We start from the raw sequence: 16,612 nt of genomic DNA on the forward strand, positions 1-16,612 counted from the left end.
AGCTGCTCTTTGCTGATGACACTGTGCTCTTGGGAGATTCTGAAGAGAAGTTGCAGAGATTGGTGGATGAATTTGGTAGGGTGTGCAAAAGAAGAAAATTAAAGGTGAATACAGGAAAGAGTAAGGTTATGAGGATAACAAAAAGATTAGGTGATGAAAGATTGAATATCAGATTGGAGGGAGAGAGTATGGAGGAGGTGAACGTATTCAGATATTTGGGAGTGGACGTGTCAGCGGATGGGTCTATGAAAGATGAGGTGAATCATAGAATTGATGAGGGAAAAAGAGTGAGTGGTGCACTTAGGAGTCTGTGGAGACAAAGAACTTTGTCCTTGGAGGCAAAGAGGGGAATGTATGAGAGTATAGTTTTACCAACGCTCTTGTATGGGTGTGAAGCGTGGGTGATGAATGTTGCAGCGAGGAGAAGGCTGGAGGCAGTGGAGATGTCATGTCTGAGGGCAATGTGTGGTGTGAATATAATGCAGAGAATTCGTAGTTTGGAAGTTAGGAGGAGGTGCGGGATTACCAAAACTGTTGTCCAGAGGGCTGAGGAAGGGTTGTTGAGGTGGTTCGGACATGTAGAGAGAATGGAGCGAAACAGAATGACTTCAAGAGTGTATCAGTCTGTAGTGGAAGGAAGGCGGGGTAGGGGTCGGCCTAGGAAGGGTTGGAGGGAGGGGGTAAAGGAGGTTTTGTGTGCGAGGGGCTTGGACTTCCAGCAGGCATGCGTGAGCGTGTTTGATAGGAGTGAATGGAGACAAATGGTTTTTGATACTTGACGTGCTGTTGGAGTGTGAGCAGGGTAACATTTATGAAGGGATTCAGGGAAACCGGCAGGCCGGACTTGAGTCCTGGAGATGGGAAGTACAGTGCCTGCACTCTGAAGGAGGGGTGTTAATGTTGCAGTTTAAAAACTGTAGTGTAAAGCACCCTTCTGGCAAGACAGTGATGGAGTGAATGATGGTGAAAGTTTTTCTTTTTCGGGCCACCCTGCCTTGGTGGGAATCGGCCGGTGTGATAATAAATAATAATATGACAGGAAATCTTGAGTCTAGTGACTTTCTTGATAAGGTTCAGGATTGCCTTTTAGAACAGGTTGTGACGGAACCAACTAGAGAAAACAATCTGCTTGACTTGGTTCTTGCCAACAAAGAGTCACTAATTAATAATCTTGAGGTTAATGATGAGCTTGGGGAAAGTGATGACAAATCACTTTGTTTCAATATACAGTATCATGGAATCACCCAGATAACTGCAATCAAATCTCTGTCCCAGATTTTCGCTTGGCGGACTTCATGGGACTGAAAAATTACATGGGTGGGCTAAATTGGGATGTCCTGACTATGGATCAGGTAGATGATCTTAGTTGCCAATATGACATTTTTCAGAGCATAGTTCTAGCTGCCCAGACAACTTTTGTTTTGAGTAGGGAAATTAGATCTAACAAAAATGATCCCAAATGGATGAACAATAGATTGAAACATCTCATTGGTCAAAAGAGAGGCATATCAAAAGAGGGGATGGGCAGTTAAGAAATCAATATACAGTGGCCCCTCGATAATCGTTGGGCTTGATAGTCGTCCTTTACAGAAATCGTCGCGTTATTTTCGTCCAAACATTGGCTCTCTAATCGTCGTTCGTTCTGGATGCGTACTTACAGCTCTGAGCCACCTCGGCCTCCCTTCCCAGCCAGTGTACCATTGATTACCAGTGAGCGACGGTCCCATCACTGTTCATACGAAATATTTCATAATATTCCATTCATTTTAGTGCTTGCAAGTGCTAACTAAGCTACCATGGCTGCAAAGAAAGCTCCTAGTGCCAAGTAAAGAAGGTGAGAAATACGATTGAATTTGAGAAAAACATCATTGAACAATATGAAAGTGGCATATGTGTGGCCGAACTGGCCAGGATGTATAGCAAATCCCGTACAACCACATCTTCCATTGTGGCCAAGAAAAAGGAAATCAGGGAAGCTGTTGTTGCAAAGGGGGTAAATATGCTGACAAAAATGAGATCACCAGTACTCGAAGATGTTGAGAAGTTATTATTGGTGTGCATAAACGAGAAACAATTAGCAGGAGATAGTCTTATGACGTCGATTATTTGTGAAAAGGCTAGGCAGTTGCCTGACGATCTGGTAAAGAAATTGCCAGCAACGAGTACGTACTGATATTTGTGAATTTAAGACCAGCAAAAGCTGGTTTGAGAGATATAAGATTTAAGTGTGATAATGCATAGTGAGGCTGCCAGTTTGGACAAAATTGCAGCTACAAAATTCGTAAGTGAATTCAAGGAGTACATAGAGGCTGAAGGACTGAAACCTGAACAAGTGTTCAATTGTGACGAAACAGGCCCTTTTTGGAAGAAAATACCAAAGAGGACCTACATTACTCAGGAGGAAAAGGGACTGCCAGGTCACAAGCCTATGAAAGACAGGCTGACACTCAGGTTCTGTGCTAATGCTAGTGGGGATTTCAAAGTGAAGCCGTTACTAGTATACCATTCTGAAAATCCCAGAGTGTTCAGGAAAAACAATGTTATGAAGAGTAAATTGTGTGTGTTTTGGAGATCTAATAATAAGGCATGGGTCACGAGGGAAATTTTCGTCGAGTGGTTCAATAAAGTGTTTGGCCCTAGTGTGAAGAATTACCTCCTGGAAAAGAAATTGGATCTCAAGTGCCTCCTAGTAATGGACAGTGCACCTGCTCATCCTCCAAACTTGGATGACCTAATTCTGCAGGAGTTTGGGTTCATCACAGTAAAGTTCTTGCCCCCGAATACCACTCCTCTCCTCCAGCCCATGGACCAGCAGGTCATTTCAAACTTTAAAAATCTCTATGCCAAAACAATGTTTCAAAGGTGCCTTAATGTGATCTCAGACACTCACTTGACCCTAAGAGATTTTTGGAAAGAACACTTCAATATCCTCTATTGCATAAGCCTTATAGGTAAGGCTTGGGAGGGAGTGACTACCAGGACTTTGAACTCTGCTTGGAGAAAATTGTAGCCAGATTGTGTCCACAAGAGGGATTTTGAAGGGTTTGTGGCTTACCCTGATGAGCCTATGTCAGTTGTGAACTCTATTGTGGCATTGGGGAGTTCCATGGGGTTGGATGTGAGTTTGGAGGATGTGGAAGAGTTGGTGAAAGACGACAACGAAGAGCTAACCACTGAGGAGCTGCAAGAGCTTCAGCAGGAACAGCAATAGATTGCAGCTCAGAATCTTGCTGCAGAGGAGGAGGAAGAGAGATGGAAGAAGGTGCCTTCTTCAGAAATTAAGGAGATTTTTGAAATGGGGAGTAGGATGGAAAGATTTATGGAGAAACATCACCCTGAGAAGGATGTTGCAAGCCATATCGGCAACTTGTACAGTGACAGAGTCTTGGCCCATTTTAAGAAAGTTTTTAAAGAGACGCTAGAAACAGAGCTCTCTGGACACTTTTTTTGTGAGACAGGACTCCAGTGACTCTCAAGGTGGTCCTAGTGGCATTAAGAAACAGAGAAGAGAAGTAACCCCAGAAAAGGACTTGGTACCTGAGGTGTTGATGGAAGGGGATTCCCCTTCCAAACAGTAACTAATCCAATCTCTCTCCTCCTCCAGTCTTCCATACACTAAGAAGAATCGCCAATAAAGGTAAGTGTTATGCTGTTGGTGTTTCATTCATCATGTCCCATTGTATTGTTTATGTACTACATCTATATTTCACGTAAAGAAAATTTTTGTTTTAATACTTCTGAGTGTCAGGAATGGATTAATTGTACAGTGGACCCCCGGCTTACGATATTGTTTCATTCCAGAAGTATGTTCAGGTGCCATTACTGAACGAATTTGTTCTCATTAGGAATATTGTGAATTAGATTAGTCCCTTTCAGGCCCCCAAACATACACGTACAAACGCACTTACATAAATACACTTACATAATTGGTCGCATTGGGAGCTGATCGTAAAGCGGGGATCCACTGTATTTACATTATTTCTTATGGTGAAAATTTATTAAAAAATCGTCTATTTCAGTAATCGCCGCACTTCCAGGAATGGATTAATGACGATAAACAAGGGACCACTGTATTCAGTTAAAGAGAAAAATAAAGAAAGGAATAAGAAAAGCAAAATGGGATTATGAGGCTAAGGTCGCAAGGGATTCAAAGACTAACCCAAAAGGGTTCTTTCAGGTATACAGAAGTAAGATTAGGGACAAGATTGGCCCACTTAAGAGTAACTCTGGTCAGATCACTGACAGTGATAAGGATATGTGTGAAATTCTTAGTACCTACTTCCTCTCAGTTTTCACCCAGGAAAATACTAGCGATATTCCTGAAATAATAGATTATGTAGAACAGGACAATAATAAACTATGCACGATTGCAGTAACTAGTGACATGATCCTCAGACAAATAAACTAAAACCTAACAAATCCCCAGGTCCTGATGAACTGTTTGCAAGGTTGTTAAAGGAATGTAAAGAGGAACCTAGCATACCTTTGGTTAATCTTTTTAATATATCACTACTGGCTTAGTGCCTGATAAGTGGAAAATGGCAAATGTAATACCTATTTACAAGGCAGGTGACAGGTCCTTGGCTTCAAACTATAGACCAATAAACCTTACCTCCATAGTGGGAAAATTTATGGAATCAATAATTGCCAAAGCAATTCGTAGCCATCTCGATAGGCACAGATTGATTAATGAATCTCAACATGGTTTTATAAAGGGGCGTTCCTGTCTTATGAATTTACTAACTTTTCACTAAGGTGTTTGAGGAGGTAGATCATGGTAATGATTATGATATTGTGTATATGGGCTTCAGTAAGGCTTTCGATAAAGTTCCACATCAGAGGCTATTGAGGAAACTTAAGGCACACGGAATAGGAGGAGAAATTTTTTCCTGGGTAGAGGCATGGCTGACAAATAGGCAGCAGAGAGTTTGCATAAATGGGGAGAAATCAGAATGGGGGCACGTCACAAGTGGTGTTCCTCAGGGGTCAGTGTTGGGCCCGTTGTTGTTCACACTTTACATAAACGACATACATGAGGGAATAAATAGCGATATAAGCAAATTTGCTGATGACGCCAAAATAGGCCGTCCAATTCATTCTAATGAGGACACTAGAGCACTCCAGGATGATTTGAATAGACTGATGCAATGGTCGGAGAAGTGGCAGATGCAGTTTAATATAGACAAATGCAAAGTTCTAAATGTTGGACAGGAAAATAACCATGCGACATATAAACTAAATAATGTAGATCTTAATACGACTGATTGTGAAAAGGATTTAGGAGTTCTGGTTAGCAGTAATCTAAAACCAAGACAACAGTGCATTAGTGTTCGCAATAAAGCTAATGGAATTCTTGGCTTCATATCTAGAAGTATAAATAATAGAAGTCCTCAGGTTGTTCTCTCTCTCTATATATCCTTGGTTAGGCCTCATTTAGATTATGCTGCTCAGTTCTGGTCACCGTATTACAGAATGGATATAAATGCTCTGGAAAACGTACAGAGGAGGATGACAGAGATGGTCCAATGTATCAGAAGTCTTCCCTATGAGGATAGACTGAGGGCCTTGAATCTGCACTCTCTCAAAAGGCATAGAATTAGGGGGGATGTGATCGAGGTGTATAAATGGAAAACAGGAATAAATAAAGGGGATGTAAATAGCATGCTGAAAATTTCCAGCCAAGAAAGGACTCGCAGCAATGGTTTCAAGTTGGAAAAATTCAGATTCAGGAAGGATATAGGAAAGCACTGGTTTGGTAATAGAGTCATGGATGAGTGGAACAAGCTCCCGAGTACAGTTATTGAGGCTAAAACGTTGTGTAGTTTTAAAAACAGGTTAGATAAATACATGAATGGGTATGGGTGGGTGTGAGTTGGACCTGACTAGCTTGTGCTGCTGGGTCTGGTGCCGTGCTCCTTCCTTGAGCGGAGGTGACCAGACTGGGTGGATCATTGGGCTATTTGGGGGGGGGGGCGACATGGACCTGCTCCACATGGGTCAGTAGACCTGTTGCAGTGTTCCTTCTTTCTTATGTTCTTAAATATCTTTTAGGATAGGAAAAAGGAATTTATAGGCACATTAAAAGAGGTGAGGGTCATCTTATGAATCATTATATTGACATTAAGAGGGACGTTAAAAAGGTGATAAGAAAAGCTAAACGGGACTATGAAATTAAAGTTACTAGGGATTCAAAAACTAACCCAAAAAGTTTTTTCCAGGTTTATAGAACAAAAGTTAGAGATAAGATAGGTCCCCTTAAAAATAACTCTGAGCATCTTACTGACAAAGAGAATGAAATGTGCTCTACTCTTAATAATTATTTTCTTTCGGTTTTCACTCAGGAAGACACTAACAATATCCCAGTAATTAATTTTTATAATGGGCTTGAAGACAATAAATTATGCAATATCATAGTCACTAGAGAAATGGTTATCACACAGATAGACCGATTGAAGCAAAATAAATCTCCGGGCCCTGATGAACTTTTTTCAAGGGTTCTTAAAGAATGCAAAATGGACTTTGTGAACCATTGGCTAATATTTTTAATATTACTCTTCAAACAGGTGTAGTGTCTGATATGTGGAAGATGGCCAATGTAATTTCTATTATTAAAGCAGGGGACAAGTCATTACTGTCAAATAACCGCCCAGTAAGCCTGAGCTCAATTGTAGGGAGATTACTAGAGTCAATTATAGCCGATATTATAAGAAGCCATCTGAATAAGCATAATTTGATTAATAATACTCATCATGGATTCACGAGGGGCCGTTCCTGTCTAACTAATTTATTAACCTTCTTCAGCAAAGCTTTTGAGGCCACTGATCATGATAAAGAATTCGATGTTTATTTAGATTTTAGTAAAGGGTACCGCACCAGAGACTGTTAACCCCTTGACTGTCGCAACCCCAAATTCTGAGGTGTCTCCTGGTGTCGCAAAATTTCTGAAAAAAAAAAAAAAAATTCTCATGAAATGATAGAGAGTCTTTTCCCAATTGTAATAACACCAAAAGAACGAAATTTGATGGAAAACTGATGGAATTTCGCTCTCGCGAAGTTAGCAACCTCGGCAATATATACAAATCAGCAATTTCGCCCACTTTGAGCCCTATTTTCGGCTAATTCCATTGTTCCAGTTGACCAAACTCATAGCTATTTCTTTAGAACTCCATTTTTTCTATCGAGTGAGCACAAGAAACTGCCCATTTACCGATTTCAACTACCCAATAACATGGTCAGAAATTTGCAATTTGGCCAATTTCACGAAAATTAAAAAAATATGACAATTTCAAAATAGGGTCCAGAATGAACAATGCAGACATTCCTGGCTCTAAAATAACATTTTCCTTAAATAACAAAAAAAGGCACAATACCGTGACTGTAACGATACACAAATAACCCGCACATAGAAGAGAGGAGCTTACGACAACTTTGTGTGACTTTGTAAATGGTCCAAGTCGGACCGAAACGTCGTCGTAAATTCCTCTCTTCTGTGTGCGGGTTATTTGTGTAACATTTTCCTTGTTCATCAGTAACGTCTCCAGGCCCCTCTGATATTACTCTTGCTTTCTATTTTGAATTTTTACTCAAACAAAAAATAGAAGATTTACTGTTATGCAGACTACTGCAATATTGTAATATAATTGTATAAATAATGTCAACCCATTCATGACTGCATATTAGAATGGCTACTTGGACATTTATTGGAAAATGACATCATTTGTTTACTTTTGAACATCAGCAAAAATCAAACATTTTGCCTACTTTGAGCTCCATTTCAAGATTCTTTTCATAGTAAAACCAATCAAAATCACTTCTATTTCTATAATATGTTTTCCATTCTATCAAATGAGACCAAGAAAACGAGAATACAACCATAAATACTATACAAAAATAGACCACAAAGTCGGCATTTTAATTAAAAAAAACGGTCAGAGTTTTTTTTTTTTCTCATTATGCACTGTGTGCTGCAGGATTTTTTTTATATGGTGCACACTGACCACACAGACCCATTCTCTCACATGTGGGCCTACCTGCTTTCTCCTGCTTGATTTGAAGCCGCTAGAATTTATGAGTATACAGGTACCATCCGACTTACAACCAAGCTTGGTTCCGCCCAACTGCTCGTAAGTCAAAATGGATGTAAGTCGAACCTTTGAAAATTGCCGACATGCTGGGTAGGGCATAATGTCAAACCTTTGCTATATAAACTACCTACATAGTGCTGTAATGTACAATCATTATTTCATTCTTTTTAACATAATTTACTTTTATTGATATATTTTAATTATTTATGTACTGTATATTATGTATACATGATAGTGAACTGTATTGTAAATTTTACATCTCATACAGTATCATATGTTACTGTTATCTTTAAGTATTGTCGACACCGTGGAATGGGAGAATACCACTGGTAGTGTTATCCTGCCAGTGGTATTCTCCCTAAGTAAAGAGAAACAACTCTGGATCATGTGTAATACGTATTCGGCTGGCTGGCTGACTGGCTGGCTAGCAGGCCGGCTAGCAGGCCGGCTGGCTGGGTGGGTGGGTGGGTGGGTGGTTGGCTGCCTGACTGACTGAATTTGGATCTCTCTCCATCTGTATCTGTCTCTCTCTCTCTCTCTCTCTCTATATATATATATATATATATATATATATATATATATATATATATATATATATATATATATATATCTATCTCTTTCTTTCTCTTTCTTTCTCTTTCTCCTTTCTCTTTCTCTTTTTCTCCTTTTTCTTTCTCCTTTCTCTTTCTTTCTCCTTTTTCTTTCTTTCTTTTGGTATCCTGGGCAGTGCTTTTAGTCACAAACTCCTCAAAACCATGAAATTCATCTTCACTGACACTTCCATCTGTGTTAGATCTATCACTCGGGAAGAGAAGAGGCCCAGCTTCACCAGGAAGTCAGATATTTCCTACTGCTAGGCATGCTGAATAAAGACTATTGAAATGGCATTCCCACAGTGCACCACTGGCTCCCCGATTTTTTTTATAGTGCACACACTGACCATGGAGACCCATTCTCTCACATATGGGCCTTCCAGCTTTCTCCCACTTGATTTGAGGCTGCTAGAATTTACGCATATTAATCTGAAACAGTGAAAGGGTTAAAGTAAGTAATAAGTGTACTGTATATACATTTTATCACTCTAGGGCACTTTAAGCGTCATAGTATATCATGTGTGGGTGAAGTGGCCAGGAGGGCTACCACACCTGACTTCGTACAATAAATACTACTTACCTTTTACCCTTCATTAAGACTACAAATATTTTGAGGTAAATAATGAGTGTAGTGTGTGTGTATTTTACTTTTTATTGTTTTTTAATGCCTAGTTCTATTGCTAACTTAATATATGTTAGTGTAAACTTGTTATCTGGCATTTATATGCATTTATAAGTGGAAAAATGGCATTCTGCTTTCCAGCGATGTATACTTTGCGGCAATAGCCTGAAACCTAACCTGCCGAATAAGTGGGGGCCAAACTGTTCCTCAATGCACCAATCGCCTTTTTTCCTTCATCAATTTTCTGGTTATGCTTGTCCTTCATAAACCCATCTGCTGACAAATCTACTCCCAAATATCTGAACACATTCACTTCTTCCCTACTCCCTCCTGCATATTAAAAATAAAAGCTTGAGAGCATTTTTTTTTTTTTTCAGGGTGAATGCCAACAGGCGAAGCAGTAATAATGAGGCAAATGGCCTCTCTCTGCCTGCTCCTTTAAGGGATTCTTCATGGCATCAACAGGCTTCTCCATCTCGTCCTCATAACATTTTACCCCGGGTAATGTTGCTATTTTCTCTCCTCTATTTAATAGTCATTAAATTGTGTTGTATAGGTCTCACCAGTTTAGTGTAATATTACTCACAAGTATAGTGAGGCTTAATAAGGTACTTGTGTTTATTGATGGCTTGTTCAACCAGGTTGTTGTTGGTGGTATCATTCTAGCCCATATAGCCATAACAGCCTATTTGATCTGGCACTCAGCAGGGGCAGTGATCCAGTTTCATATTGGAAACATCTATAGTTTTTTCTTGTAATATATCTGATAGCTGCTGGTAGCAGGTTGAATAGTCTTGGACCACTGATGTTGATATGATTGCTTATTGTGCTCATGGTACCCTTGCTATTCACTGGGTCTTTTACACTTTCTTCCATATGTAGTTTCAGTGTTTAGGTATTGTGTAGGTTTGGGACATCACTTAGTTTCTTCCAGGTGTTTATTATGAGAGCTGTATATCTCCATCTTCACCCCAGGGAGTATATTGCATGTTCTTTGAGGTGTTCCTAGTTATCTTAATGCTGTGTTTGCATTATATAGACAGTGAAATTTTTCTGTACCATTCGAGCTCTGGTACAGTGGAACCCCGGATATCAGCCAGTGCAGATATCAGCCAAATCAGATTTCGGCTGCTTTTTTGGCCAAAATTCTATCCTGGATTTCGAGCAGCAACTTGGAAATCAGCCATATTGGACACGTTCGCCCGCCACACCGCATGTGTGAGTCTGGCTGTGTGTCTCAGTGAGTGAGCAACACTCTTCGCATTCATCCAAACATTTCATTATAATCCATTGTCTTCTGTGGTTGTTTATTGAGTGTGACTGTGAAATAAGCCACCATGGGCCCAACAGCTAACCACTGAAGAGCTGCAAGACCTTCATCTGCAACAGCAACAGACCACAGCTGAGGAAATTGGTTCAGAGGAGGAGGAAGAGAGAGGAAAGAAGGTGCCTTCTTCAGCGATTAAGGACATTTGTGCAAAGTGGAGGGAGGTGCAAAGTTTTGTGGAGAAATATCACCGTGACCAAACTGAAATGAGCCATATCTGCAACATGTTCAGTGACAAAACCTTGTCCCACTTCAGGCAAATCTTAGAGATGCCAGAAACAGACCTCTCTGGATAGTTTTTTTGTGCAATAGGGGTGCAGTGACTCTCAAGCTGGTCCTAGTGCCAGTAAAAGACAAAGAAGGGAAGTAACCCTGGATTGGGACTTGATACCTGAAGTCCTTATGGAGGGGGGATTCCATTCCAAACAATAATCAGTCCTCCCTCTATCCTCCTCCCTGTCTTCCATATGCCAACAAGAATCTTCATTAAAGGTAAATGTGATGTTAACCCTTAAATGGTCCAAACGTATACAGTGGACCCCCGCTTAACGATCACCTCCCAATGTGACCAATTATGTAAGTGTATTTATGCAAGTGCGTTTGTACGTGTATGTTTGGGGGTCTGAAATGGACTAATCTACTTCACAATATTCCTTATGGGAACAAATTTGGCCAGTACTGGCACCTGAACATACTTCTGGAATGAAAAAATATCGTTAACCGGGGGTCCACTGTATACAGTGGACCCCCGCATACCATTGGCCTTACATAACGTTAAATCCGCATACCGATACATTTTATCGCTAAGATTTTGCCTCGCATACCGCTAAAAAACCCGCTCAAGGCTGTTCGTCCGAGACACGTCTAATGTGCGGCCTTAGTCAGCCTCACATGTTCCGCCGGTGGCATTGTTTACCAGCCAGCCTCTGCTGTAACATCCAAGCATACAATCGGAACATTTCGTATTATTACAGTGTTTTTGGTGATTTTATCTGCAAAATAAGTGACCATGGGCCCCAAGAAAGCTTCTAGTGTGAACCCTACAGCAATAAGGGTGAGAATTACTATAGAGATGAAGAAAGAGATCATTGATAAGTATGAAAGTGGAGTGCGTGTCTCCGAGCTGGCCAGGTTGTATAATAAACCCCAATCAACCATTGCTACTATTGTGGGCAACAAAACGGCAATCAAGGAAGCTGTTCTTGCCAAAGGTTCAACTGTGTTTTCGAAACAGAGATTGCAAGTGACGGAAGATGTTGAGAGACTCTTATTGGTGTGGATAAATGAAAAACAGATAGCAGGAGATAGCATCTCTCAAGTGATCATAAGTGAAAAGGCTAGGAAGTTGCATCAGGATTTAATTAAAAAAATGCCTGCAACTAGTGATGATGTGAGTGAATTTAAGGCCAGCAAAGGTTGGTTTGAGAGATTTAAGAAGTGTAGTGGCATACATAGTGTGATAAGGCATGGTGAGGCTGCCAGTTCGGACCACAAAGCAGCTGAAAAATATGTGCATGAATTCAAGGAGTACATAGACAGTGAAGGACTGAAACCTGAACAAGTGTTTAATTGTGATGAAACAGGCCTGTTTTGGAAGAAAATGCCAAGCAGGACCTACATTACTCAGGAGGAAAAGGCACTCCCAGGACATAAGCCAATGAAAGACAGGCTTACTCTTTGATGTGTTCCAATGCTAGTGGTGATTGCAAAGTGAAGCCTTTATTAGTGTATCACTCAGAAACTCCCAGAGTGTTCAGGCAAAAGAATATCCTCAAGGCTAATTTGTGTGTGCTGTGGAGGGCAAACAGTAAGGCATGGGTCACTAGGGACTTTTTCTATGACTGGTTACACCATGCATTTGCCCCGAATGTGAAAGATTACCTAACTGAAAAGAAATTAGATCTTAAGTGCATCCTGGTGTTCGATAATGTCCCTGGTCATCCTACAGACGTGGCAGAGCGACTTTATGGGGACATGAGCTTCATTAAGGTGAAGTTTTTGCCTCCTAATACCACTCCTCTCCTGCAGCCCATGGACCAGCAGGTTATTGCAAACTTCAAAAAATTGTACACAAAAGCTCTTGTTTGAAAGGTGCTTTGTAGTGACCTCAGAAACTCAACTGACTCTAAGAGAGTTTTGGAGAGAGCACTTTAATATCCTCAATTGTGTAAACCTTATAGGTAAGGCTTGGGAGGGAGTGACTAAGAGGACCTTGAACAATGCTTGGAAGAAACTGTGGCGAGAATGTGTAGACCAAAGGGATTTTGAAGGGTTTCAGGCTAACCCTGAGAGGAGTATGCCAGTTGAGGAATCCATTGTGGCATTGGGAAAGTCCTTGGGGTTGGAGGTTAGTGGGGATGATGTGGAAGAGTTGGTGGAGGAGGACAATGAAGAACTAACCACTGATGAGCTGCTAGATCAACTTCAACAGCAAGAGGCCAGACCTGAGGAAACTGGTTCGGAGGAGGGGAGAGAGAAATTGAAGAAGTTGCCTACTACAAAGATTAAGGAAATCTGTGCAATGTGGCTGAAAGTGCAAACCTTTATGGATGAAAATCACCCTCACACAGCTATTGCAAGCCGTGCTGGTGACTATTACACTGACAATGTTGTGAAACACTTTAGGGAAGTCATAAAGGAACGAGAGGTACAGGCCACTATGGACAGATATGTTGTGCGACAGAAGTCCAGTGACTCTGAAGCTGGTCCTAGTGGCATTAAAAGAAGAAGGGAAGTAACCCCAGAAAAGGACTTGACACCTCAAGTCTTAATGGAAGGGGATTCCCCTTCTAAACACCAAGACTCTCTCCTCCTCCCATCCCATCAGTCATCACCAGATCTTCAATAAAGGTAAGTGTCATGTAATTGTGCATGCATTTTTCAGTTTGTGTGTATTAAAATTAATATTTCATGTGGTAAAAATGTTTTTTTTACATACTTTGGGGTGTCTTGCACGGATTAATTTGATTTCCATTATTTCTTATGGGGAAAATTCATTCGCATAACGATAATTTTGCATAACAATGAGCTCTCATGAACGGATTAATATCGTTATGCGGGGGTCCACTGTATATGTTTTTTCAACATCTGAAAGTATGTAAAAAAATGTAAATCTTCTTTTTTGTTTTACTTTTGAAAATGTGTAAAAAAACTTTTATCTACATTTTTTTTTGTTATATTTGAAAATATGTAAAAAAAAAGTAGATCTACTTTTGTAGCAATACGAATTTGAACGTCGATCTCTTTGTACCGTTTAAGGGTTAAATGTTCATTTAGTCATTTTATTTAGTTCTCATTGTTTTGTGTATGTAAAACTATAGTTAATCTTTAAAAAACATATTTTTTGTTAATACTTTTGGGTGTCTGGAACGGATTAAGTGTATTTACATTAATTCTTACGGGAAATATTACTTCGGTTTTCGGCCTTTTTGGATTTAGGCCGACGTTCAGGAACGGATTACAGCTGAAATCCGAGGTTCCACTGTTTATATCCTACTTTACAATACAATATAAATTTATTTCTTTTTTTTTCCAGTGTAGAGGTAATGTAGTTTACATGTGATGGATGGATGGATGTGATGTGATGGGTGTTAGTAGATATGGGTTGTTAAGTAGCTAAGTGAACAATAGTGCAAACAATATAGTGAATATTGTAAATGAGAGAGTTCATTTGATTTAAATCATATTAACATTGGCTTATTTCTCTTAATTTAGACATTATATTTCATTGTATTTTCATTATGTGAAATGATCCTTCTGTGCAGAGGCGTCGCTAGGGTTGGTGTCACCCGGGGCGGAATCTTTGGTGTCAACCCCATGAAATCCAAGGGCGGGGTGATAGGGGTAGTGAACTCCAGTTACGTCATTGCTGCATGACCAGTTACATCACTGTTGCATGACCAGTGACTAATGTTTAGCAATGAGAATGTTTAAAGGCCATAAACTGAACTTTAGTATTGATAAAATAAATAATCGTAGTAATATTGAGAAAATATAAACTCAAATACCACTTTGAGTACAGGCAGCAGATCCTACATTTATTCATCTTCAACAATGAAAAAAAAACTTGAAAAATAAAGAAAAACACTAGTTTCGATTTAACCTTGAATACAGGTAGCATCTAAGTGAATCTAATATTTCATTTCCTTGCCTTCAATCCTGCAAAATCATCTATCACATCATTAAAATCAATGATTTTCCCTATATAGGCCTATTTGTACTCTGTAATCCTATAATAGGCTATATAGAAACGAAGGATTTTTCTTAGGTTGCTGCAAAGTGGTTTTGGTCATTAGTGTTACCTTCTTTAGAGGCTCTATGGTGTCACCCGGGGCGGCCCCCCCCCCCTTACAACACCCCTACTTTCGTGTTTTGTTTCTAGTGTTGGTTTTAAGTTCTTTATTCTCTCCATACCTGAGCAGTTAAAATTTGTTCTTTGTATTTTTGTATCTTTCTATTTCCCACTACAAGTGTGTTGATATCTTGCAGTTTTTCTGTGTCTTCTACTGAGTTGACTTTCATTCTGATCTTTCCTTATCTGTAAATGATGATACGAAGTTGTGGCTAGTGTTTTTGTCTGCTATGAGGATGAGAAATAGTAAGGGCCTGTACCTTGGGTTAATGAACTTATTTTTCTAAGACTACATTTTACTTTGTTTAACCCCTAAACTGTGGCAAACCTGCAAATAAAAATCCTGTGTGAGAAGATTTAAAAAAAAAAAGGCTTTTAGAATGAAAGAGAATATTTTTGGAATTGAATAAGTCTAAAATGAGTGGTATCCAATGAAGATTACAATTTTATGGTGAATTTGGTGAAAAAATGATCTCTTATCGGCAACAGCCATGTAAATTCAACAGCGTTAGTTATATTTTATACAATTTATTGATGCCAGGATATGATTCTTTTTCTGTTTTTAATGTTTAACACTACTACAGTGGACCCTCAGCTAACGATGGCATCAACTTACGTTAAATCCAGCATACAATACATTTTAACGCAAAAAATTTTGCCTCAGCTAATGCTAAAAACTCACCCAACGCGATTCATTTGAGACGCGTCCACGTGTGACCTGACCGCACCTCAGTTGTCCCATGGGTGCCATTGTTTACAAGCCAACCAGTGCGGTTGCATCCACGCATACAATCGGAACATTTCATATTATCACAGCGTTTTTAGTGATTGTACCTGCAAAATAAGTCACCATGGGCCCCAAGAAAGCCAACCCTGCAGGAAAAAGGGTGAGAATTACTATGGATATGAAGAAAGAGATTAAGGAAATGTGTGCAAAGTGGCTTGAAGTGCAAACCTTTATGGATGAAAATCACCCTCGCACAGCTATTGCAAGCCATGCTGGTGACTATTACAATGACAGCGTTGTAAACCACTTTAGACAAATCATAAAGGAGCGGGAGGTACAGGCCTCTATGGACAGATATGTTGTGCTACAGAGGTCCAGTGACTCTCAAGCTGGTCCTAGTGGCATTAAAAGGAGGAGGGAAGTAACCCAGGAAAAGGACTTCATACCTCAAGTCTTAATGGAAGGGGATTTCCCTTCTAAACATTAACAACTACCACACTCTCCCCTCCTCCCATCCCATCAATCATCACCAGATCTTCAATAAAGATAAGTGTCAGTTTGTGTGTATTAAAATTAATATTTCATGTGGTAAAATTTTTTTTTTTTTCATACTTTGGGGTGTCTTGCACGGATTAATTTGATTTCCATTATTTCTTATGGGGAAAATTAATTCACCTAACGATAATTTCAGCATACGATGAGCTTTCAGGAACGGATTAATATCGTTAGCTGAGGGTCCACTGTAGTTTTTTATGATATTAGAAATGTGTGCACTTCAAACACAAGAAAATGCTTAGCCTGATATTGCTCCACTTGGAATATACAGTACATATATACATTATAATTTTTTTTTTTTTTTTTACTATTTTGGTCTTCTAATGCTATGTACGTATCAGGAATACTTATAA

The 16,612-nt window shown here is 39.7% G+C and overlaps 1 protein-coding gene across 5 annotated transcripts in view; it reads left to right on the forward strand.

Annotated features, from left to right (window-relative positions):
* LOC128706599 (uncharacterized) overlaps positions 1-16,612 on the forward strand; it is a 482,754-nt gene that overhangs the window by 240,119 nt on the left and 226,023 nt on the right. For all 5 annotated transcript variants that reach the window (XM_070090188.1, XM_070090200.1, XM_070090197.1 and 2 more), the window contains exon 15: positions 9,677-9,800. In XM_070090188.1, the coding sequence (XP_069946289.1) occupies positions 9,677-9,800 (124 nt within the window). The remainder of the gene's footprint in view (positions 1-9,676; positions 9,801-16,612) is intronic.

This window comes from Cherax quadricarinatus, chromosome 3, assembly GCF_038502225.1.
Source record: "Cherax quadricarinatus isolate ZL_2023a chromosome 3, ASM3850222v1, whole genome shotgun sequence".
Classification (NCBI taxonomy): Eukaryota; Metazoa; Arthropoda; class Malacostraca; order Decapoda; family Parastacidae; genus Cherax; species Cherax quadricarinatus.